General features: G+C 47.5%; 1 protein-coding gene across 6 annotated transcripts in view; it reads right to left on the reverse strand.

The window, feature by feature from the left end:
* The window catches only part of TK2 (thymidine kinase 2), a 45703-nt gene that overhangs the window by 14003 nt on the left and 5462 nt on the right, over positions 1-26238 (reverse strand). For 5 of the 6 annotated variants that reach the window (XR_010344850.1, XM_012468304.2, XM_012468301.2 and 2 more), the window contains 5 exons: positions 21923-21976; positions 14131-14220; positions 10747-10820; positions 1127-1215; positions 486-565 (listed from right to left, as the gene is read on the reverse strand). Coding sequence is in view for 5 of the 6 variants with exons in the window: in XM_012468304.2 (XP_012323727.2) it covers positions 486-565; positions 1127-1215; positions 10747-10820; positions 14131-14220; positions 21923-21976 (387 nt within the window). In the remaining variant the exon portion in view is untranslated. The remainder of the gene's footprint in view (positions 1-485; positions 566-1126; positions 1216-10746; positions 10821-14130; positions 14221-21922; positions 21977-26238) is intronic. The other variant, XM_012468302.2, reaches the window with a different exon arrangement.

The raw sequence follows: 26238 nt of genomic DNA on the forward strand, positions 1-26238 counted from the left end.
GTTCAGAAGGGCATGGCATCCCTCCACTGTGCAAATGCTACTGAGCATAAGCACTGTCTGCATGCCTGGCACTGCGCTAAGCACTAGGGATGCAGTAGTGTGTGAGAGGGCTTGGTCTTGCCCTCTTGGAACTCATATTCTAGGGAGGACCCAGAGAGCACAAGGCCAGGCAATCTCCAGGAGGCAGAACAGACAAGCCTGGGTGCTGCCAAGATGGGGAGGGGAAGGTAGAGAGGGGAATGCCTCCAAGCAAGAGGGTTGCCAAATCGTGAGTCACGGACCACAGGAAGCCAAGATCTGGACATCCACGTGGGTCTCTAGCCAAACAGGAAATTAGAGTTCAGCCTCTGATACACTTGGTTCCTGTTTCTCTCTTTGCAGACAACGGCACAATGATCTCATGGGAGTGGGGCCAGGAGAGGAAGCCAGGCTTGGACAGCGTGGTTTCCCAGTTCATCTTTAACCAAGTCGAAGAGGCCTCTTACCAGTGGAATGACCTTCTCCTCTTCCCTGCATCTCCTCTTTAACCTCTGGTAACAAGTCTCAGGATTGGTCCGAAGGTAAACTAAGGTTAAAAGGATACGTGGCTCTCAGGACTCTGCTCACAGCTTAGAAGCAAAGGCCAAGACCAGGGAAGGCAGGCACACGGGCAAGGGCGGGAGGAAGGTCTGCACAGCTCGAGCAGGAGGCAGGGAGGGCCAGCTCTCAGCTTGACCACTGACCCTCAGCCCTGACTTTCATTCTCTTTCTGTGTCACCAGCCCCGTGGGGTCATTCTGAGGCTTAATGGGATTCTGTTCATAGACAGAGCTCAGCACAGGCCTCACACCTGGGAGGTCTCAATGAATATCCAGGCTCTGTCTTTCCCACTCCTTTACAAACTAGAAAAATTCAACAGATCACAGTGGATTTGGGTCTGAAAGTAGCTGAGCCAGGGAGGGAAGTTTAAAGAACACAGGCCAGGGTTCTTCCCCATGAAAGACCAGAAGCCCTGAATCCTGTCTGCCCTCAGGGAGAAGGCTGAACTCTCATGGGGAAGGAATCTCCAAGGGCAAGTGCCAGCCAAGCACATCCTCAAGGGGCCCAGGAGAGAGACCAGAGAGGGAGCTGGGAGGGGTGCATCTCACCTATTAAATCAACGGACACGTCCATGTTCCTCAAGATCCAGTCAAACCATTCCGACAGAACTATATAGTCCACTTCTGGCATCTTCCCGCTGCAATGAGAGTTGTGAAGGCTTATTCACCTAAGAGAAAGCTTCCAGGCTATGCAAATCCCCCCAAAGGTGGCTCTAGCTGAAAGGGAGCCACCAAGGGTGCCAGGGCACAGTGTGATCTGTGCAATATTGCACATGCAGTGACAAGGACCCTAAGCATTCCCAACCTCCTGCTGCCTGCGCACAGCTGATGGCACGATGCTGCAAGGGCCACAGCATGGAGTGATGGGAGAATTCACCTGGGATTGGAACTCTAAGTGGAGAAAGGGACTTTAAAGCTTGTCACCTGAGAACAGAGACAGCACTCAGGTTGGGTAATGAATCAGCAAACCAATTTCCCTACTAAAAACGTATTTCGTGGGCCAGGGTGGTGGCTCATGCCTGTAGTCCCAGCACTTTAGGAGGGTGAGGTAGGAGGATCGCTTGAGGTCAGAAGTTCAAGACCTGCCTGGGCAACATGGAGAGATCCCATGTCTACAAAAAAAGTTAGCTAGGTGTGGTGGCACACGACTATAGTCCCGGCTACTTGGGAGGCTGAGGCAGGAGGATCACTTGAGCCCAGGGGTTCAAGGCTGTAGTGGGTCATGATCATGCCACTGCACTCCAGCCTGGGCAACAGACTGAGACCCCTGACTTAAACAAAACAAAAAAATTATTTTATGAAAATAATCATGGATGCTTACTGTGGCACTGTTTAAAACAATAAAAAACTAAGTATTGGTAAATCTATATAACAGAAAATTCATGCAGTAACTGAAGGATGATATTGCAAAATAATATTTAATGGCATGGAAAATTTCAAATCTAATGTTCAATGAAAGCAACAGGATCTAAAGCTGTGTATACCCCAACCACATTTCCAAAAGTATATACCAATGTGTCTTGGAAAAGCGGGAAAGGAAGACATCAAAATGTAAACAGCGCTTTTCTCTGAGCTGCAGGACTATGTGAGACTTTTCTTTTTTTCTTTATATCTTTTTGTATTTTCCAAATTTTAACAACACATTACTTCTCAAATCAGCAGTGGGGGTTGGGAAGCATTACTACATATTTTATTTTTTAGACAGAGTCTCACTCTGTCACCCAGGCTGGAGTGCAGTGGCACTATCTCAGCTCACTGCAACCTCCGCCTCTTAGGTTAAAGCGATTCTCCTGCCTCAGCCTCCCAAGTAGCTGGGACTACAGGTGTGTGCCACCACGCCCAGCTAATTTTCATATTTTTAGTAAAGACGGGGTTTCGCCATGTCAGCCAGGCTGGTCTCGAACTCCTGACCTCAAATGATCCACGTGCCTCGGCCTCCCAAAGTGCTGGGATTACAGGCATGAGCCACTGCACCTAGCCTATTACATATTTTAAATGTTAACTTTAAAAGAAAGAAAAGAAGGCAAGAAAGTGGGAAGGAAGGAAGAACCAGGGTGAAGAAGAGATCTGGCATCTGTTCCAGGTATTCCTGTGGGTTTCCTGTGCTCTGAGAGGAAATCAACAGAAAAGAGACAACAGGAATGGCCACAGCTGGAGGGCACATGACCCTCATAGGCCTAGCAGAGGAATTCTCTCCTTTAACCCCTCCATTCCACTAGTGGCTCCATGTGGGATCTGCTCAGAGCTGGATTTGGCAAGATTAGCCATGGGAGAGTGGCCATACCTGAGCCATGTGCAGTGGGAAGCTCCCAGTGGGGAGGGGGTGGGGAGGCAGTGGGGAGGGGCTGACTCCAGTCCCACGAGTGGATGAGGATGGAAGGAGTAAGAGGCTGGAAAAGTGAGGCAGGCACTCTGGGAGACCAAGGGCACAAGCAGCCTTGTCTTGGGGCCCTAACAACAAGGCATGGCACCAACTGGAGAGGGGCATTCTCACCTAGTCCTGGAGACCACCACCATGGCCACAGCAGAAAAGAGCATTTGACACAGGAGTGGGAGAGTGGATGGAGAACAGCAGGCGGGCCTGAGCAGACTGCAGCACAGAGGCCAGGGCAGACCAATCTGTGGGACTGCCAGGACTCCCAGAAAACCTGGGGAAGCTGCATTGGGGAGGGGAGGCGGGAGGAGTGGGAAGAAAATCCTACAGCATTGCAGAGAAGACTCTCAGCCATCAAAACTCAGGCACTAAAAGTTCAGGTGATGACTTTGGGCCCACAGGCTGCCTCCCTGCCTCCTCTCCTCTTCCCTCCTTAAAAGTAGCCCATTCTTTATTCAGGGCCCATCCACAGACCCAAGGGCTTCAGGGAAACCTGACCCCACCCCAAGCTTTCAGGCTTTAGGGTAGGCACAATCGTTCTAAGAGAAATCGTCTCCCTTGGTTCCAGAGATGGGTTCGGGAAGCCAAGCTAAGTCAATCAGTTCAGGGCCTCCCCCAGGCAGGGGCCAGATTTGGATTAGGCAGGCATGAGGGAGGCTTGCAGGGACTTACAGAAAAGATGCTTCTGCACACTTAGGGAAGAGCCACTAGCAAGACATCTGCCCTTACTCCAACCAGCGAGTGAGAAGCCCAGTGTGCCACAACTACATTGTCACCCTGAGAGAATCACACTGAGGACATGAACGGGACACAGAATAGGAAAATGTAGAGAAACAGGGCCAAAGGCACCAAATTCAGCCATCTGTTGGGAGTTGATGACAACTCATTGTTCAGGCTACCCCGAGTCGGGTTTCAGTTAGTTCAGCTCCGAATATTTGATGTTCAAGAAACCAAACCACTCTCTCTCCACTTATTTTCCTTTTCTGGAAAAAGAAGACTGAGAACAAAATTGGCTCTAAGTAAATGAGGATTTGCAATGAGGAAGCTGCTGATTAGCTTCTCCCCTACTCCAGCAAACTCGTGGCTTGAGGGCACAGAAGAGGCAGCACCGAGAGGGTCGGCCAGTTAGCAGCAATGTGAGGAGAAGCTGAACTGCCCATGGGACTGTCTCCCAAGACTCCAAGGCTGGACTAGCCGCTGGAGGACCTCTCATGCATCTGCACAGCTCATGGGAGATTCTGTCCAATCTCAGAGCTGGGAAGGTGCCCATGGATATGAACATGGAACTGAACCACAGTTCAGAACACATGAAGCACGGTGTTCACTAAAACCAAACCGACCACCACCGCAAAACAGGCACAGTGCATGGAGGTCCGCACGTGGAGACATGGGGACAGGTTACACCCATGGGGGTCTCCGGGGCTGAGAGACTCTAGTGGCTCTGCCCCCCATGGCTCCCCTGGGAATCAGGTCCAGGTGGTCACAGGGGCCTCCCATTCCCACCCCCACCACAGTCGAACAAAAGGCTTTCCCCACAGGGTTGGTGCTGACTGAGGGGCAGCCTCTCCCTTCCCTATGCTCTCGGAAGGGGTCCTCGGTGAGGTGGCCTCCCATGGGCAGGGCCACTAGGCCAGACCTATGGAAAACCTTTCCATAACTGGAACCATGTGCCGGAAGGGTCTAGGGGATCCAGGAGGACTGACTGACCAGTAGCTGAGCTGAGTGAGGAAACAGAAGCCTAATCTCCATTACTCTCAGTGATGTGGGGCACAGCGGGCACTGTTCTAACCATATTTCCTCCTAGAAACTCTGCCTGGCTCCTCCTGTGTCTGCCTCAAGCATGGGGCTCCCCATCTTGTGAAGGGCTCCCCATCATGGCACTTTGGGAAGCTTTTTCCTAGAAAATCCAGGGAGTGATGAAACACAAGCTCCTAGGCAGGAGCTCACACCCCACATGCCACCATGTGGTTCCCAGTACCTGGCTGAACTCCCTGCAGGTGGGAACGAAGACATCTTATTCTACGTATGGGCAAAGGACTCAGCCAAACTTGGTTCTATGCTACATTTTGCATAGGCAGTGACAAGGACAGTAATCTGCGTTTTAAAACATCTACCTTGGCCAGGCACTGTGGCTCACGCCTATAATCTCAGAACTTTGGGAGGCTGAGGCGGGCAGATCACTTGAGGTCAGGAGTTTGAGACCATCCTGGCCAACATGGTGAAACTCTTCCTCTACTAACAATACAAAAATTAGTTAGGCGTGGTGGTGGGCACCTATAATCCCAGCTACTCAGAGGCTGAGGCAGAAGAATCACTTGAACCTGGGGGCGGAGGTTGCAGTGAGCTGAGATTGATCGCACCACTGCATTCCTGCCTGATCAACAGCACAAGACTCTGTCTCAAAAACAAACAAACAAACAAACAAAGCCCACATCTACTTTCTCAGTAATACTTCGTTGTGGATGACCCCTGCATCGAGGGAAGCTGGAGCTGTCCGGAGAGTGGCCAAGCTCTATTCTTCCTTCCCTTCATCCCTTCTGTGGCTCTGGATAAAAATACTTTTTACTTTGCCCTATGGCTGCCCGACTCCTGGCCTAGGAATAAGCCCAGAAACTTTAAAAACAAAGATAAGGTGGGGCGTGGTGGCTCACGCCTGTAATCCCAGCACTTTGGGAGGCTGAGGCGGGTGGATCACGAGGTCAAGAGATCGAGACCATCCTAGTCAACATGGTGAAACTCCATCTCTACTAAAAATACAAAAATTAGCCGGGCATGGTGGCGCACGCCTGTAGTCCCAGCTACTCGGGAGGCTGAGGCAGGAGAATCGCTTGAACCCAGGAGGCGGAGGTTGCAGTGAGCCGAGATCACACCGCTGCACTCCAGCCTGGGGGACAAGAGCGAAACTGTCTCAAAAAAAAAAAAAAAAAAAAAAGATAAGACACAACACAGCCCCTGGCAACCCAAATACGAAGCAAAAATGTGAAATTAACAAACCACAGGCTAGGTGCAGGAAACAGGAAATCCGGCACTGTGCAGAACTTTTCACCATGGCCCCAAAGACAACCCTCAGGCCAGGGCCCTTGCTCTTATGACCCCCAAAAGTCCAATGAAGCCCCAAGGAAGCCCCAGCATCATAACTCTGGGGAAAAGGGTCTAGGTGTTAGGATGGAGGGCTCCCTGTGGACCACCTGGCTACCAGCTTTTTTTATTTTTGATACAAAGTCCCACTGTGTCACTTGTCACTTGGGCTGGAGTGCAGTGGTGTGATCATGGCTCACTGCAGCCTTGAACTCCTGGGCTCAAGCAGTTCTCCTGTCTCAGCCTCCTGAGTAGCTGGGACTACAGGTGTGCACCACTCAGGCCCAGCTAATTTTTACATTATTTTGTAGAGATGAGGGGGGTCTTCCTTTGTTGCCCAGGCTGGTCTCGAACTCCTGGCTTCAAGTGATCCTTCCCCTTCTGCCTCTCAAAGTGCTGGGATTACAAGCATAAGCCACTACGCCCAGCCCTGCCACCTTCTTCTGAGGCCCTTATTCCTCAAAGTGTGATTCTGGACCAGTAGGAATGTGGTCTCACCTGGGCATCTGCTAGAAATGTGGCCTCTCAAGCCCCACCTCAGTGCTGCTGAAGAGGAACCTGCTCGTAAACAAAATGCAGAGGGGGTCGTAGGAGAAGCCTAGAGTAAGGCCTACCTGGAAAGAGGCGGAGTCCCCCTCCCGGGGCTAGTACCTCCAGATTCTCAGCTTTGGGGGCCCCAGTGGGCCCTGAAGCCTTTGGCCTTGATGAGAGAAATCTAGATGCCTCCTGCCACTTCCTCATTCACTGCTTGCTCCCACACAGCAGGGTGTAGAACAGCTTCCCCTCCTGTGGTTAGTTTCTGCCCAATCAGGAAGAAGCGCTGGCTGTAATCCTTTCTCAGTTCTTTAGCTGGCCAACAGGGTCAACAACCAGACAGTAAGTTCAGCTCCTGTCCATGGGTCCCTGCCCTGTCCCTTAACCTGAGAGCAGATGCCCCAGTTTCCACATAAGCAGGTGCAGTTCACAAGTGAATCACTTGCCCTGGGAAGGTTTTTTCAATGCCCCTATGGCTCGGTTCTCTGCCTCCTGGATGGACTTAGGGACTCTGGGGTATGTGGCTGAGGGAGTGGGAACTCCAGGCCACATGCTAAGCATGGTGTTTCATACAGCCGCTGTCCTCAATGATAAGTATGTAAATTATTATTTTTAGATATAAACTTAAGAACATATTGTGGAGGAAAATGCAAAAGCCAAACAAATTCCAGGTTAAAAGAGGAGACTCCAAGAAACTTCTGGGTTATTGGCAGGTGGCTGCTTTGGACCACAGGGGCTGGGAGGATGAGGAAGCAGAGCTGCAGGGGGCTTTCCTCTGCCTTTGGAGGACTCCAGTGAAAGGGTCCAAGGAACACCACCTTTTTTCATCTCCCTGGAGACCATGGTGGGTGACCTGGCCCTCCAGGCAACCACAGTGCTCCCAGCAGCCTCTGGAGTGCCCACGGCCACATGCCCACTGACAGCCTTTGGATTCAAGAGATCCCAGTGATGGGTCTCAAGGACCCAACAAGGTTTTCCTGGGAATCTGAGCCATATGAACTTAAAACAATTAGATCCCAAGAACAGAAACAAGGACACTGTAAGGTTCTTCTGTGGTTTATCGTCCCACAGAAATCCTGACCACAGAGGCCATGCATTCCGGGAGGGCTGGAGGGAGACATAAATATAAAGCCATCAGGGCAGGAAAAGAGCTAAAAAATTAAAAGCTCCATTCTCTTCCTGAACCACCCACAAAACAGCTCAGGCGAGGCCTATGTCATCTAGACCACTGCCATAACCACAGAGATACAGAACTGACACATCAGGATGACGCAGGACCAAGGGTGTGAGTTACCAAAGCCCATGGCCATCAGCAGGAACTGTGACCTGGGCCAAGCAAAGACAAACGGCTCCTGGGGAAATCTACCTGGCGCTGGGCGGCCTACAGGTTTGGGGGTGGAATTAGGAAACTGACAAACTTCATAAAGACCAAGGTGGGCAAGGACCCTTTACAGACCCAAAGGTGCTTCAGAGATGAATGAGAGGAATCAGAGGTGAGAGATGGGCTCAGAGAAACGTAAACTTGGTCTTGCTCACAAACAGAGCAAACTTCAGAGCCAGGATAGAACCCAGGTCTGCCAAATGCCACACTCTGCCCTCTCCCCTTAACCTCTGGTCGTTCCATTCCAGAATTACTCACTTCAAAAAGAGCCCTCAGGCTGAGCATGGCTGTAATCAGGCTCATGCCTGTAATCCCAATACTTCGGGAAACTGAGGCAGGAGGATCACCGGAGCCCAGGAGTTTGAGACCAGAGTGGGCAACATAGGGAGACCCTGTCGCTACAAAAAATAGAAATAAATTAGCCAGAAATGATGGCATGTACCATAGTCCCAGCTATACAGGAGGTTGAGGTGGGAGGATCTTTTGAGCCCGGGACGTTGAGGCCGCAGTGAGCCATGATCATGGCACTACACTCCAGCCTGGGTGACAGAGCACGAGCCCATCTAAAGAAAAAAAAAAGCAAGAGTCACTGTCTCCACACAGAACAGGCCAAGCTGGATGTGATGAGAAGACAGACACAGCACCACTCTGAGAAGTTCACAGGTAATTTCATCCTACTGCCAACATCTGTTCCTTGGGCTCAGTTTTTTTTCTTTTGAGATGGAGTCTCCCACTGTCACCCAGGCTCAAGTGCAATGGCACAATCTCAGCTCACTGCAACCTCCACCTTGGGCTACAGTTCTCATCAGAGCAGTACACAAACATCACAGAGCCTCCCTTCTGCTCTTGCTCTCCTCTCTTCTGTCTTGCCTGTCCTCCCTCTGGATGAGGCTCTAAGGAGCAGGAGCCAAGGAGGGAAGAGGGCTGGATAAATCTAGCAGTGGACACTCGGAAACCCAGGCTGTTGGATGAAAACAGGGTTCTAAGTTCAGGAATGCCACCTGCTGAGAGGACAAACTGCAGCCTACAAGAAGTCTGAGGTCAGGAGGCAAAGCCACAGCCAGGACTCACCTTGGCTGCCAGCCGCTGAGTCCACAGCATTGCTCTGATGCTCCAAGTGGATTTGGGGCAGAGGCTCTCATTTTGGGGGGTGACACAGGCTCAAAGGCATGATCCATGGCAGCTCAGGGCTCCTACAAGAAGCCTTTTTAGTGGCCCCTCAAATGTAACGTGCAAAACAGTGGAGAGCCGGAGCCTGGGGAACAAGTTGAGCTGGAGACCAAAGCACAGCCACAGGTCCCCTCATCCAACAATAGCTAATGAGAATCAACCAGGAGCCGGCCCTGTGCTGGGTCCACACTAGGCAAGGACACCAAACTCAGTGCCTGCCCTTAGGAGCTTACGGTCCAGTGGGCAGAGGCAGTGGGGGGCGGTGCAATAAACAATTAGACATATACTAAGTTGAACCACGCAAAACTGCCATTTTTGTAGGTCATCATTAGTTAAATAATTTCATATAATTGTCTTAAATACTACAAAGAAAATGAACAGAAAGCAGTTATTAAGAATAACAAGAGGGCCGGGCACAGTGGCTCACACCTGTAATCCCAGCACTTTGGGAGGCTGAGGCAGGAGAATCACTTAAGCCCAGGAGTTTGAGACCAACCTGGGCAACATGATGAAACCCTGTCTGTACTAAAAATACAACAAAAAAACCAGGCATGGTGTTGTGTGCCTGTAATCCCAGTTACTTGGGAGGCTGAAGGCAGGATGGCTTGAGCCTGGGGGAACGGAGATTGCAGTGAGCTGAGATCATGCCACCATACTACAGCTTGGGTGATAGAGCTAGACCCTGCCTCAAAAACCAAAAACAAAACAAAGACTAACAAGGAGTTTGCCCTATCTAGACAGGGTGGTGGGGGAGGGCTGGGAGATGGTAGCATTTAGGAAGACAGCTACAGATAAGAGTGAGAGGAAGGGACTCCAGCACTGACATCGGAACAGCTCTGTGAGGGAGGAACAGCAGCATCCCAAGCTTACATCAAGGACAGGTGGGGCCTGCAACCCATTTCCCCAAGACCCCTAGAAATCAGCAGTCTCTGAGCACAGGGATGGAAGGTCCCATGCCTGAGCCCTTGGCACTGACAGGCCACCAGAAGCCCCCTAACTAGGTATATATGACAATCTGCTCTCATGAGGGAAACTTTCAGTGAAAAACACAATGAATGTGATGCACACTGTGGTAGACTGATTCACCTAACTCTCTACCCTTCCCTATAGCCTTGCACCATGCTGTGTAACTCACTGGACCCTCCCACCTTTCCACCCAGGCTCATGTGACCATGTGACCTGCTCTGACCAATGGAATATTAGCAAGCTTGGAGCAGAGGCCTAAAAATATGTCCTTGCATCTCTGCTGTTGCTTCTGCCCTCTGTCACCATAAGAAGTGGACACCTGGGCTGGTTTGCTGGTCCCAGAAGGATGTGACAGGCAAGAGGAAGAGCGATGAGCCACCCCCAGTCACCCTTGCTTAGGCCATCCTAGATCGGCTGATCCCCAGACATCTCATTGAGCCCAGCCAAGGTCAGCAGAGTTGCCTGGTGACCACCCTGGCCGACTGGGTAATGAATGCAGATAGCTGTCTGCCCTGAGGATTAGTGGCTGTTACATCACGTTGCTATGGCAATGGATAACTGAGAAAACAATGGGTACTCCGTATCTGTCAATCGAATAAACAAGTTTCTATTTCATTTTGAAAAATTCATGGTTTAATAAATTATCAATTATGCAAACTACAGTACCTTCTGTACAGGTTTTCTACAAAAATGTATCTTGCGCTGTGAATCGACCTCTCCATCAACCGTACAGATGACATCTAAAGGAAAACAAAAAAGAATCACTAATTCAGGGGAAGAGGAGACAGCCAGGGGGCCTTGAAAAATGTCTGTTACTCCCACTGCCTGGGGATTTTGCTGAATATGAGAATCAAGGGGGCAGAGAGAGTGAGGCAGGAGGACCTCTTCACTCCCCTGCCAGGTGGAGAAGCCATATCTGCCACCAGGCTCAGGCTGTGTTCTCCTTTCACCCTGACCTGCCCCACACCCCAAAGCTGCATGCATGGCCCAGCAATGCCAAGGCTGAGGGCTCATCAGCAGCCACCTCTTTGATGGGAGAGATGAGGCTCAACTCGAACACAGCCAAGCACTGAAAAAACTGTCCAATGCTGTCCACTTGAGGCAACATGCAGTGACTACCACGGATCTATTAGGGTGACTTTGCTTAAGCAGAGGGACCGCATGCATGAAGTACAGCCCCACGAAGGTCAAGATGGGGGTGACGTTCTGGGGGCTTTGCCCTTAGAAACTGGGAAGGACAATGCCCGAGAGGGAGGAAGACAGCCTGACAGCGCCCCTCCTTGCCAGGATGCTCACACCCTCCGCAGACAATCTTGCCCTTTGTCCAGCATTCTTCCAGGAAGCAAGAGGCACCCACTCTGACCCTTGATGCCAGGCAAACACTACTCTCACTTGGCCATGGCCCACAGCACCCAAGGGACCTGGACCAACATATTCAAGGCAGATTCAAAGCCATAACCGAGGCACTTCCTCCCTTTCCCTGCTGTCCCTCTGTTCATCCATCCTCTGTCCATCCATCTTCCTTTCCATTCTTTCATCTTCTCTTTCCTTACTTCCTAGCTTACCATTCATCCCTGTCTCCTTCCACTCATCCTTCCTGGTCTGTCTGTCTGTCTCTGTCTGCCTCCTGAGGTAGATTTCCTTAAATAGAGGAGCACATTTTCATCCACTCCTATTCAGATATTATCAGAGACAATTTAGGTTTGCAATTGAGTGTCTGCTCCAGGAAAAGCGAATTAGCAAAGGCGAATGCGCTAACCTCAGATCTTCCAATTTGTGGATTTGTATCATTTAGACAGATATTTGGGGAGATGGAAATTCTTATTCACCAAAAAGGTCCCACTCACGTCTTTCAAATTTAAAAGACAGACTTATAAAAGAATAATAGCTATTGTTGCAGGTACCCAGACCAGGATCGAACTGTCCAGCCCACACCCATGCCAATGTTAACTGGCTGTAGGGATAGTCTGTCTCCTTCATGAAGAGGCTTAAAGTTGGCATCATAGGTTGTGCTTACAGCTTTGAAACAGAGGCACTGATCAGGACCTCCTCAGTCCCCTTTCTTCCAAGAGACTGTCTCTAGATGCACCCTCACTGATGGAACAGGCCTAAGCAGCCATCTTTGTGCCCTGGGTCATGTCCCCAACACCTGATTGAAACAGGGCTGTTCACCTGACCCAAGCTGAAGCAATCAGATTCTTTGTCTCAAGAATTTGAACTAAGAGCCAGACCCCATGAAGGTTAGATTAGTGGTTCTCAAATATGAAAACAAACAAAGCATGCATTCAAGTCACCTGGAGGGCCTGATAAAACACAGATCAGGGCCTCATCCCTAGAAATTCTAATTCAGCAGGTCTGGGATATGACCAGAAAATGTGCATTTCTCTTCTATTCTTTTTTTTTTTTTTTTTTTTTTTTTGAGACAAAGCCCTGCCCTGCCGCCCAGGCTGGAGTACAGTGGCATGATCTCAGCTCACTGAAACCTCCGCCTCCTGGGCTCAAGTGATTCTCCTGGCTCAGCCTCCCCAAGTAGCTGGGATTACAGGTGCCTAATACCATGCCCAGCTAATTTTTGTATTTTTTAGCAGAGACAGGGTTTCACCATGTTTGCCAGACCGGTCTTGTGTAGGGGGAAGATCCCATAAGTGCTGAGGCATGAGCAAAAGGCCTCAGCCTATCTCCATATAAATAATGAAGAAGAAAGTAACCAGAAATATAACCGTAGTAGTTATTAGTTATTCATATGTGATCTTAGTTATTCGTAGGTGATCTTAATTCTTTTACTAATGCCTCTCAGGTCGGAAGTGTGAACCTGGGGTGACACTGTGAAATGAATGACACTAAGGCAAGATGCTTTAAGCCCTCTCTCACGCCCGCATAAGGGCTGCTGGAGGGCGCCTCAGCTGTGCAGCAGCGCCGGCGCTGTGAAAGCACCCCATTTAGCCAGTTAGAGAAGGAGATGTCCAAAATGGCTGAGATATCTCCTTCCTGGGCAAGTTTGGAGAAAACTCTGCTTCTCCAAGCTCTTGTGGTAGGCCTGACGGCTATCAGGCAGGCCTGTAGACATCAGGGGTTAACTGTCTCTATGTCATGCTGTGCTTCGGTGGTCACGTTCCATGTCTATTCTCATGTTCTGCTTCTGCACCTGGTTCCTTTCTTCTTAGAAAAGATAATCAGTAATAGTAATATAAACCTTAATGTTTTAGTTCTTTCTTGATAAGTATGGAAAAAGTGCTGATGCATTATGCTCCTTACCTTACTTCAGGTGCCAGAAATTCCTGAGCCCCTACCTGAATGACACTGATGTACTTGACCCTATCACTGCCACGCCCTATCTACCCTGCCCCTAATCTCCGACCACCAAGACCACGCCCTACCTACCCTGCCTCCAGATTTGCAACTCAATAAAAGTGACAAGAGTCCCAGCATTCCGGGCCACTGCTGGTCTCCACGATTTGGGTAGCAGTGGACCGCTGGGCCCAAACTCTCTTTTCTCTATCTCCGTGTCTTGTGCCTTTTATTTCTACAATTTCTCATCTCCGCACCAGCCAGGAGTGGCTCACAGAACCCTGTTGGGCTGGACCCTATAGTCTTGAACTCCTGAGCTTAAGTGATCCGCACGCCTCGGTCTCCCAAAGTGCTGGGATTATAGGCGTGATCCACTGTGCCCAGCAGAAAATGTGCATTTCTAACAAGTTTCCAGGTGATGCTTCTGCTGCTGGTCCAGGGACTACACTTTGAGAAGAACTGAGTTAAAAGGCATTGAGCCCAGCAGTGATACGTCATACAGATGTGATACATCATACAGATGTGAGCTCAGAATGCTGGCAAGAGGGGTCCACCTGGCTGGCTGAGGTTTGTGGGTGGGGGCACTGGATGCTGGCCAGCAGGGAACCACAGGAGCCAGAAACCTTGGCCCCAGACAGAGAGGCCTGCAGAGCACTGAAGGCCCAGCATGGCTTCCTTGTGAAGTTTCCCTTCCTGGCAATCACATACCCCAAGTCTGAAGAAAATGTTTAAGAAGGTTGAAACTGAGCCTCTGAAACATACCTGAGGACGAGTATGCCTATCCAGCATGGTGAGCTGCACATACGTCTGAAGCGTAAGGCCCCAGCGAGAGGCATCGTGATACATCAGACCCTGCAAAAGGGAAAACACAACACTTTCTGTCAAAGTGGCATCTGCAGGACCCTGGTATCACAAGGCACTGAAAGACAGCTCAAGAAACCTACACAGGCAGAGTTGGAGCTGGAGATGAACCCAGCATGATCACGGGGCTCTGACAGCAATGTGGACAAAGGCAGACACTAAAATAATTATAGGACAGTACGGTAACAGCTATAATAGAAGCCTATGGGAAGTCTCCAGAGGACCAGAGCAATTATGCCAGACAAAGAAATGAAGGGCATCCAAATTGGAAAGGAAGAAGTCATCTTAACCTTCTTTATGGACAATATGATCTTACACTTAGCAAAGTTTAAAGACTCAAGCCATTATCCTAAGCTAATTAATGTAGGAGCAGAAAAACAAATATTGCATGTTCTCATTTCAAGTGAGTACTTATAATTGGGTACAATGGGTACTCATGGACATAAAGATGGCAACAATAGACACTGGGGACTCCTAGAGTGGGGAGGAAGGGAGGGGGCAAAGTTTGAAAAAGTACCTATTGGGTACTATGCTCAGTACCTAGGTGACGGGATCCATCATACCCTAAACCTCAGCATCATGAAATATACCCAGGTAACAAACCTGCACACGTACCCCCCAAAACTAAAATAAAAGTTGAAATTACCAAAAGAAAAAAAAACCTTAAAGACTCCACCAAATAACTGTTAGAACTGATGAACAAACTCAGTAACATTGCAGGATACGGATACAAATCAACATCCAAAAATCAGTAGCATGTATATACACCAACAGTGAACAATCTGAGAAAGAAATCGAGAAAGGAATCCCATTTGCAATAGCTACAAAGAATATAAAATACTGGCCGGGTACAGTGGTTCATGCCCATAATCCCAGCACTTTGGGAAGTGGAAGCAGGCAGATCACTTGAGGCCTGGAATTCAAGACCAGCCTGGCCAACATGACAAAACCCCATCTCTACCAAAAATACAAAAAATTTGCTGGGTGTGTTGGCATGCGCCCGTGATCACAGCTACTCTAGAGGCTGAGGCATGAAAATTGCCTGAACTCAGGAGGCGGAGGCTCCAGTGAGCTGAGATTGCACTACCGCACTACAGCCTGGGCAACAGAGTATGACCCTGTTTCTAAATAAATAAATAAACGTATAATACCTAGGAATCCATTTAACCAAAGAAGCAAAAGATCTATACAAGGAAAACTATAAAATGATGATGAAAGAAATTGAAGAGAACAGACAAAAAATGGAGATATTCTATGCTCATGGATTAGAAGAGCTAATATTGTTAAAATGACAGTACTACCCAAAGCAATTTACAGATTCAATGTAATCTCTATCAAAATACCAATGATATTCTTCACAAAAATAGTAAAAAAATCCTAAAATGGATTTGAAACCACAAAAGATCCCAAACAACCAAAGCAATCCTAAGCAAAAAAAAAACAAAGTTGGAGGCATCACACTACCTGACTTCAAAATGTACTACAAAGCTATAGTAACAGCTAGGCACACTGGCTCTTGCCTATAATCCTGTCACTTTGGGTGGCCAAGGTGGGAGGATTGCTTCAGGCCAGAAATTCGAGCCTAGCCTAAGCAACGTACCAAGACCTCGTCTCTACAGAAATTAAAATAAGGAAATTTAGCCAGACATGGTAGTGCACACTTGTAGTCCCAGCTACCTGAAGGCTGAGGCAGGAGGATCGTTTGAGCCCAGGAGTTCAAGGTTACAATGAGCTATGACTATGCCAACTGTGCTCCAGGCTGGGTGACAGAGCAAGACCCTGTCTCTAGAAAAAGATTAAATTAACAAAATGCTATAATACTCACATCAGCCTGGTACTGACATAAAAACAGACACAAAGGCCAGTGGAACAGAATACTCAGATATAAATCCAGGCATTTACAGCCAACTCATCTTTGACAAAGGTGCCAAGAACATACAATGGGGAAAGGACAATCTCTTCAATAAATGGTGTTGGGGAAACGGAATAACTATATGCAGAACAATGAAACTAAACCCCATCTCTCACCATACACAAAAATCAATCAAAAATGGGCTAAAGACTTAGAAATATGAGACCTGAGACAATGAAACTACGAGGAGAAACCACTGGGGAAATGCTCCAGGCCATTGTCTGGGTGAAGGTTTTTCTGTGTAAGACCCAAAAGCACAGGCAACTAAAGCAAAAACAGACAAGTGGGATTACATTAAGCTACAAAGCTTCACAGGAAACAAGCAACAAAGTGAAGAGATAACTCATAGGATGGGAGAAACTGTTTGCAAGTTACCCATCTGACAAAGGATGATGTGGTTATGAAACCAGAATATATCAGGAGCTCAAACAACTTGATAGTAGAAAAAAAATTCTGATTTTTAAATTAGCAACAGATCTGAATAGACAGTTCTCAAAAGAAGATGTAAAAACAGGCTGGGCATGGTGGCTCACACCTGTAATCCAAGCACTTTGGAGGCCAAGGCAGGTGGATCTCCTGAGGTCGGGAGTTCAAGACCAGCCTGACCAACATGGTGAAACCCCATCTATTTAAAAAAAAAAAAAAGATGTAAAAACAGCCAACAGATATATTTAAAAAATGTTCAACATCACTAATAATCAGAGAAAAACAAATCAGAAGTACAATGAGATATCATCTCACCCTAGTTAAAATGGATTTTACCAGGCCGGGCGCAGTGGCTCAGGCCTGTAATCCCAGCACTCTGGGAGGCTGAAGTGGGTGCGTCACCTGAGGTCAGGAGTCCAAGACCAGCCTGGCCAACATGGTGAAATCCCATCTCTACTAAAAATACAAAAAAATTAGCTGGGCATAGTGGTATACACCTGTAATCCTAGCTACTCAAGAGGCTGAGGTAGGAGAATTGCTTGAACCCAGGAGGTAGAGGTTGTGGTGAGCTAAGATCACCACACTGCACTTCAGCCTGGCTGACACAGCAAGACTCCATCTCAAAAAATAAAATGACTTTTATCAAAAAGGCAATAGGTGTGGAGAAAGGGGAACCCTTGTACACAGTTGGTAGGAATGTAAATTAATACAGCCAGTATGGAGAACAGTATGAAGGTTCCTCAAAATACTAAAAATAGAGCTACCATGTGATCCGGCAATCCCACTACTGGGTACATATTCAAATGAAAGGGAATCAGTATATTAAAACTATATCTGCACTCCCGTGTTTGTTACAGCAGTATTCACAATAGCCAAAGCATGGAATCAACCTAAGTGCCTATCAATGGATGAATGGTTAAAGAAAATGTGGTATATATACATAATGAAATATTATTCAGCCATAAAAAAGGATGAAATCTTGCCGTTTGCAGTAACATGGTTGGAACTGGAGGTAATTATGTTAAGTGAAATAAGCCAAGCACAGAAAGACAAATATCATATGTTTTCATTCATATGCGGGAGCTAAAAAAAAATGGATCTCATGGAGATAGAGAGTTGCTGGGTTTGGTGGCTTGAACTGTAATTCCAGCTACTCAGAGGCTAAAGCGGGAGGACTGCCCGAGACCAGGAGTTCCAGAGTGTACTACTGGTTATTAGAGGCCGGAAAGGGTAGGGGAGAGAGGGGGATGAAGAGAAGTGATTAATGGGTACAAATATATGGTATGATAGAAGAAATAACACTAGTGTTAGATCAGTAGAGTGACTATGGTTTACAATAACCTGTTGTGCATCTCAAAATAGCTAGAAGAGGCCAGGCACAGTGACTCATGCTTATAATCCCAGCACTTTGGGAGGCCAAGGTGGGCAGATCACTTGAGGCCAGGAGTTCGAGACCAGACTGGGCAACATGGCAAAACCCTATCTCTACAAAAAATGCAAAAAAATTAGCTGGGCACAGTGGCACATGCCTGCAATCCCAGTTACTTGGGAGGCTGCGGCAAGAGAATCACTTAAACCCAGGAGGCAGAGGTTGCAGTGAGCCAAGATCATGCCACTGCACTCCAGCCTGGGTGACAGGGCAAGACTCAGTCTCAGAAAAAAAAGGCTAGAAGAGAATAATTTGAATGTTTCTAGCATAAAGAAAAGACAGCCAAGTGCAATGGTTCATGCCTATAATCCCAGCACTTTGGGAGGCCCAAGGCAGGAGGATCACTTGAGCCTTAGAGTTCAAGGTTACCGTGAGCTATAACTGTGCCACTGCACTCCAACCTAGGTGATATAGCAAGACCCTGTCTCCAAACAAATAAGTTTTAAATTTCAAAAAAAGTGAAGCTCTTTAAGATAATCTGTAAAATAATGCTTTGGTTTGAATGAGTCCCCCAAATTTCATGTGTTGGAAACTTGATCCCCAATATGGCACTATGTAGCAGGTGGGGCCTTTAAGAAATGATTGGATCATAAGTGCAGAGCCCTCATGAATGGACTAATCTATTCATGGATTAATGGGTTATCTTACACTGGTGGCTTTATGAAAAGAGGAAGAGAGGCTGACCTAGCACACTCCACCCCTCACACTATGTGACACCCTGCACCACCTTGGGACTCTGAAGACTCCCCACTAGCAAGAAAGCCCTCACCAGATGCACTCCCTCAACCTTGGACTTCTCAGCTATCCTAACTGTAAAAAATAAATGCCTTTTCTTTGGAAATTCAAAAAATAAAATCACCAAGGAACATGCATTCAAGTCATTCAATGAATGGTCTTTGAGCCCTCTGTAGTCTGTTCTCTATCCAGCCACCCAAGTGAGTCCCTGAAACCTAAATCATTTCTTGCCACTCCCCGGCTCAGAACCTTCCAGTGGCTTCCCATTGCATTTGGAATGAAATCCAAACCCTCATGATAGCCCACAAGGCCTTCTCTCATCCATTCCTCAGCCTACTCAGGAGACTGAGGCAGGAGAATTGCTTGAACCCAGGAGGCGGAGGTTGCAGTGAGCGGAGATTGCATCACTACACTCCAGCCTGGGTGACAAAGTGAGGCTCCAACTCAAAAAAAAAAAAAAAAAGCTACTCTGGCCTGGTCAGCTTCCGATCACATAAGCTTACTTAGTGTTTCTTAAACAGGCCAAGCATGGTCCCACCCCAGGGCCTTCTGCCTAAACACTCTTCATCCAGATATCTACAGTGCTCATGCCCTCAAGGTTAGGCCTCTGCCCAAATGGCACCTTATCATAGACACATTCCCTGGTTATCTCATGTAAAACAGAAGCCCACCCACCTACTCAATCACTCTCTATCCCCTCTACATGCAAAACACTTCATGCTCCAGCGTACACTTGCTAAGAAACCTGTTCTGTTCTTTTCCTCATTTTTAATTTTACTTATTTTTATTTCTTTTAGAGAAGCGGGGTCTCACTAGGTTGACCAGGGTGGTCTCAAATTCCTGGCTTCAAGTGATCCTCCTATCTCGGCCTCCCAAAGTGCTGGTATTACAGGCATGAGCCACCACACCCAGACTTTGCCTCATTTTTGCTTTTCATTTTTCTCTTGATGCAAACTAATGAAATTCCAGTGCTCTTCATTCAGAAGTGCAGACTCCTCTAATTGCAGTTGAAAGAAAATCTCATAAAGGCAAGGAGAAACACTCCCTTTTGCCTGATGGCTGCAGAAACAGTCACCCTTCTGCATCAGAAAACCAATTCAGATAAAGTGATGAATTGAGATTTTTCACAAAAGTATCAATTTTGCTTTTGGTCTAGAGTGGAAACTTGTATAAAAATAGCTACTTCTATTGCATTTTTTATTAGAAAACGCTCATTGGAAAGGCAATCTGTATCAAGCACACTGATTTCTGAGGCTGTGATTCTGTCCTGTGAAATGTCACCTATGATCCCCAACATCTGCAACTCTAGTTGTCTTACTTCATAACTGAGCCCGGTTCCTCCTTGGCTGCTAGAGAATAAGAACGTCTCAGAGGTTTCTTTATTACATCCAAAGAAGACACCTGGCATTCCATCTTCTCCCATGTGCACAGAGGAGAAGTTATTGTCTCTGCAGGATTCTTTATGCAAAGACTGAGAGGTTTTGCCTTATTTAAGAAACATCCTTTCACCTGCTTTAGTTTTCTTCCTAGATCCTATTACCACCTACCGGATTATATGTTTGTCTTCTGCCTCTCCACACTGGAATATTAGGGGCAAGAGAACAAGGGCTTTGAATTTCTCTTTTTTTTTGAGACAGAGTCTCACTCTGTCACAAGGCTGGAGTACAGTGGCGCAATCTCGGCTCACTGCAATCTCCGCCTCCCGGGTTCAAGCAATTCTCCTGCCTCAGTCTCCCAAGTAGCTGGGATTACAGGCATGCACCACCACATCCAGCTAATTTCTGTATTTTTAGTAGAGACAGGGTTTCACCATTTTGGCCAGAATTGTCTCAATCTCCTGACCTCATGATCCACCCACCTCGGCCTGCCGAAGTGCTAGGATTAAGGCATGAGCCATCGCGCCCGCCAAGGCCTTTGAATTTCTCACTGCCGTATTATCCAGAACAGTGTCTGCCACATGGCTGAAATGCACTGAATATTGGTTGATTGAATGGATGAATGCACAAGCTCCTACTAAGTGCTAGGCAGTGTACCTAGGTTTTAGCAAATAACAGTAAACAAAGTAGACACAGTCCCTGCTCCTAGTAGAACTCAGAGTCTAATGAACCACACAGGTGATGCCAATTGTGTTGCTAAAAATCAGGGGGCATGGCCAGGTGCAGTGTGTCACGCCTGTAATCCCAGCACTTTGGGAGACTGAGGCGGGCGAATCACAAGGTCAGGAGATCGAGACCATCCTGGCCAACACGGTGAAACCCCATCTCTTCTAAAAATACAAAAATTAGCTAGGCATGGTGGCACATGCCTGTAGTCCCAGTTACTCAGGAGGCTGAGGCAAGAGAATCACTTGAACCCGGGAGGCGGAGGTTGCAGTGAGCCGAGATTGTGCCATTGCACTCTGGCCTGGTGACAGAGTGAGACTCTGTCAATCAATCAATCAATCAATCAATCAATGGGCAGCACAGGCTTCCAAGTCCATTTACTAACTGTGTGACCTCGGGCAACTTATGTAAGTGCAATTTCCTAAGCTGAAAAATGAGACTAATAATCCCTACATCATGGGATGGGAGCTCAGAACCAACATCCCTTTTTAAAGCTCTCTCTTGCAGGACCCAGATTCTATCCATCTCTTTCAAGCAGCCAGAGCAGAACCTCGAAATGGGGATGGTGAAGGAAGGGACGCAGCATACTACAGCCCCTGTTGCTAGGTTCAGCCTTGGGAAAGCAGGTGGGCGGCTTCCAGGTAAGCCAGAGGCAGTCCCTGTTACTAGACAGGGCTAAGTTGCAAACCCAAGTCAGGGGTCCACCAAGGATCCTGGTTACTTACAGATAGGTCCTTGAGGGGTTAAGACTGGGAAGCCCTGGGTTCTGATGTGTTTCTTATAGGGGAGGGGAGGGCTGGAATGAGTAACAAGAAATGGACACATCTAGTGGCTAAGATCAGCCACTGGGAATAGTATGGGACAGCTAACGGGAAGTCCCTGGGCTCTGTGCACAGCCACTCAGGCCTCAGAATCCTTGACCTCAGAACACCAACATGCCACCACTTTCTGTTTGTCCCTCCCTGGTCTTCTCCAACTCAGCTAAGAGTGCAGAGGATGCCTGGGCAGGCTCAAGCTCAGGCAGAGGCACCATCATTCTCAGGTGCTTAAGGAGAAACCAGGGGTTCATGAAACCAGCAACCCACTCACCAGAGGATTGTGGCCACGGACATTTCTCCATTTGGACACAGGCTCCGTTAACACCTGGAAGGAAAGAAAAAACATCAGAGCTGCTGTTCCTCCATGCCGAACCCTGTAAAAATGTGTAAGTTTGAGGAGAAAGTGAGGAGAGAAAGGAAAAAGAAAGAAAGATTATCCAAATTTGGGTGCCCAAGGTGGGCCAAAATAGCTGAGCAACCTCTGTGAGGTCACAACTCTATCTAGACATGGCTTCCTCACATTACTTCCAGAAACAACCTGAGAACAACTCTATCCATCCCTGTACCAATATGCCAAGCACAGATACGTCCTACCTCTCTGTTTGCCCTGGTAGCCTCCCCAAGGTCAGGGCTGGCTCTCTCCATCCCTCTTTTATGTACTCTAACCCAGCTCTGCCTGCCCACCACATCAGGCTGGCAGGTGGGTGGGAGAAGCCAGGAGGGACATGAGACAGGGTTGGGCCTTGGCAGGCCACCTGCCTCCATTTCCTACCTCGGATCACTGCACTGGGTGCACTGGCTGCTGAGAGTCCATGTTTCTTTAGTAAGCTCCCTGTCTCACTGGTTTGGAGGCATTCTTTCTCTCTGGTCCTATTTGTACCTTTTAGAATTACTGCCAATTTCTTCAGCATCCTGTGTGTTTTCAGACACATATCAGGATCCCTGCCGGGCATTTCTAGAGCCTCCATCTGTGGTCTAGACACACAAATCTGGGACAACCCCAGACTCTGCGAGAGCCTTTCTGGGTGTGCAGGTATATGCTACAAGAGATTTAAATGGTGCTCTTGGGGCCAAGATCTTCGAGTGTCAGGATCCATCTGGGAACTTTCAGAGTATATGTGAGAAGGGGCCATAGGTGACAAAAGACCAATTGCAGGCAACACGTAGAACTCTTGAAAAGTAACCACCCTGGCTGGGCACAGTGGCTCATACCTGTAATCTCAGCACTTTGGGAGACCGAAGCAGGCAGATCACTTGAAGTCAGGAATTCAAGACCAGCCTGGCCAGCATGATGAAATCCCATCTCTACTAAAAATACAAAAATTAGCCAGGCATGGCGGCGCATGCCTGTAATCCCAGATACTCGGGAGGCTGAGGCAGGAGAATCACATGAACCCAGGAGGCAAAGGTTGCAGTGAGCCGAGATCACAACGCTACACTCCAGGCTGGGCGACAGAGCAAGACTCCATCTCAAAAATAATAATAAAAGAAAAGTACCCCCACCCTTCACACCTCTGAGTCTTTGCTCACGTTGTTTCTTCTGCCCAGCATTCCCACCCTATTCTACTTCACATCAACTTTCATCACATGGAAAACTCTTATACATCCTTCAAAATCCAGTTCAAATATGTCTTCCTCTGTAAAAAATTCCTTGCCCCTCGAAAACTCCCTACCCTTCTAGGTCTTCTTCCCAGCCCCTAAGTAGCATACACAACACCACTCAGGCCCACGAGAGGCTGGGTCACAGGCAGCCTTGCTCCCCGACCCAGCTCAGGGGTGCTACATCCATAGCACTGTCACCCAACAAACATTGATTAAGAGCCCACTGTGTGCCAGACACTCATGCCAGGCACTGAGAATACAACAATAGCAAAACTAGCCCAGCCTCTGCCTTCATAGAACCTTTAGCCTACCAGGGGAAGCAGACGTTACTCAGGTAATCACAGAAGCCAACAAGTTTTCAAATCCCAAGAAGTGATATAAAAGAGAGGTACAGAGGGGCCAGAGGATCTTCCATCAGGAAGCATAACCTCGCTGGGAAGGTCAGGGGACGCAGAGCTCAGATCTGAAGGGAGAGTGGTCTTCCTAAAGCCAGCAAAGCTCTTCATCCCACAGAAGAACTAAACAAGGGTGTGGCCCCTGGAGCCAGACACCCTAGGCTGGGATCTGGCTGTACCACACACCAGCCAAGTGACCCTGGACAAGCCACTTGACCTCACTGAGCCATGGTTTCCTCATCTGCAACTGTGGTAAAAATGGTACCTACTTCAGAGGGACTATTCTTGTGAGGATGAGATCATTTAGTATTTACAATGAACCCTTCACACAGTGCTGGACAAACAGCATTACACCCATTGCATGTTAACTGTCATTGTTGTTAGTCAGCTCCAAGGTCTTCAGTGAGACTATAAGCACTTCTAAAGTGCCATTAAGAGTCCTATCACTCAGGGCAGGGGTCAAGAGTCCCCAACACCCCCCTTCTCCCCAGGTTTGATGATCTATGAGAACTCACAGGACACAGCACACAATCATACTCACAGCAAAGATGGATTACACCAAAAGGACACAGAACAAGATCAGCAAAGGAGGCCAGGCGCAGTGGCTCATGCCTGTAATCCTAACACTCTGGGAGGCTGAAGCGGGTGGATCACTTGAGGTCAGGAGTTCGAAACCAGCCTGGCCAACTTGGTGAAACCCCATCTCTACTAAAAATACAAAAAAAATTAGCCAGGCATGGTGGTGGGTACCTGTAATCCCAGCTACTTGGGAGGCTAAGGCAGGAGAATTGCTTGAACCCGTAAGGTGGGGGTTGCAGTGAACCGAGATCGTGCCACTGCACTCCAGCCTGGGCAATAGATCGAGACTCTACCTCAGGAAAAAAAAAAAAAAACAAAGAAAAAAAAGAAAGAGCAGGGCGCAAAGTCTGAAGGAAACCAGGCACAAGCTTCCAAGGGTGCACAGTACACGCTGAATTCTCCAGGCAACAAAATGTGACAATACGTGTGAAATGCTGTCTAGCAGGCAAGCTGGCCTGAGCCTGGGAGTTCAAGGTTTTCATCAGTGCTTAGCCATGCAGGCAGCCACTTCCTGAAATGTACCAAACTTCCAGACTCCCAAAGAGAAAGCAGGTGTTAGCATAAACCACACTGTTTGCAAAAACAGTTTAGGCAGAGAGCCACTGTTATCAGTTAGGAATGGTAGGGGCCCTCCCAAGATCTAAGTTCCCAGATGCCAGCCAAAGACCACTTTTGCAAGCAGGCATCTCTAAAGGGCAGCAGTCTTAGGCCTGTTCTGTTAACTCTTTCCTGCACAGCAGCAGGACACAGGGAGGACAAGGACAATGAACACATCAGGACAAGGGCTATATAATGTTTATTATTTTTTATCAAACTATATATATTACTTTTTTTTTTTGAGACAGAGCCTCACTCTGTCACCCAGGCTAGAGCTCAATGGAACAATCATGGCTCACCACAGCCTCAACCTCCGGGGCTCAAGTAATCCCCCCACCTCAGCCTCCTAAAGTGCTGGGATTACAGGCATGAGCCTTCACACCTGGCCATGTATATATTTCTAATAGAAGTAAAAACAGGAAAGGAAGAAAGGGAAGAAGGAAAGAAAATGACTACGAAAGTATAGAAATTATAGCTTCTGTAGTAACAAAAGACAGCCATAAATAGAGAAGATTACATCACGAAAATCTAGAACAAGGAAGACAGGTCAAGGTCTTAGTGTAGAGATGATTCTTAAACATCTCTGAGGTTAGTTTTAGTGACCAGGCTTTAAATGAACTAGAAATTAAATTAATTGCCTATGCATAGTAATACCCACTGCTCAGACACTGCTATTTCTGATGTCACACTTCCAGCCCTGCTCAATAGCCTGACCTTCCTTCTTACCCACGTAGACTCTTTTCCTAACCAGACTTTGGCGCAGTCCATAGTTGCACTGTCCAATACAGTGGCCATGAGCAACATGCAACTATTAAGATCTTGAAATATGACTAGTCCAAATTAAGATATGCTCTAAGTTACACTTATTTTACAAACAAACAGTTTGAGCATCCCCAATCGAAAAGTCCAAAATCCTAAATGCTCCAGAATCCAAAACTTTTTGAAAACCGCTATTGCACTTCAAGTGAAAAATTCCACACATAAATACTTAAACAAACTTCTTTCATTCACAAAATTATTTAAAATATTATATAAAATTACCTTCAGGCTATGTATATATGAAACATAAATGAATTTCATGTTTTGGCTTGGATCCCATCCCCAAGATATCTCATTAGGTTTATGCAAATATTCCAAAATCTGAAAAATTCTGAAATCTAAAACACTTCTGGACTCAAGCATTTCAGATAAGAGATGCTCAACCATTATCATATTCCAAAGACTTAGTATAAAAAAACAGAATGCAAAATAGCTCATTGATGATTTTTATATTGATTAAATGTTGACATGATCACATTTGGTATATGTTATATTAAATAAAATGTCCTTTTTGTTTTTTGTGGGGTTTTTTTTTTCTTTTTCTGAGACAGGGTTTCACTTCTGTTGCCCAGGCTGGAGTGCAATGGCATGATCT

The sequence above is a fragment of the Aotus nancymaae genome, unplaced genomic scaffold (assembly GCF_030222135.1).
Source record: "Aotus nancymaae isolate 86718 unplaced genomic scaffold, 86718_ANA_hifiasm-v0.15.2.pri h1tg000030l, whole genome shotgun sequence".
NCBI classification, from domain to species: domain Eukaryota; kingdom Metazoa; phylum Chordata; class Mammalia; order Primates; family Aotidae; genus Aotus; species Aotus nancymaae.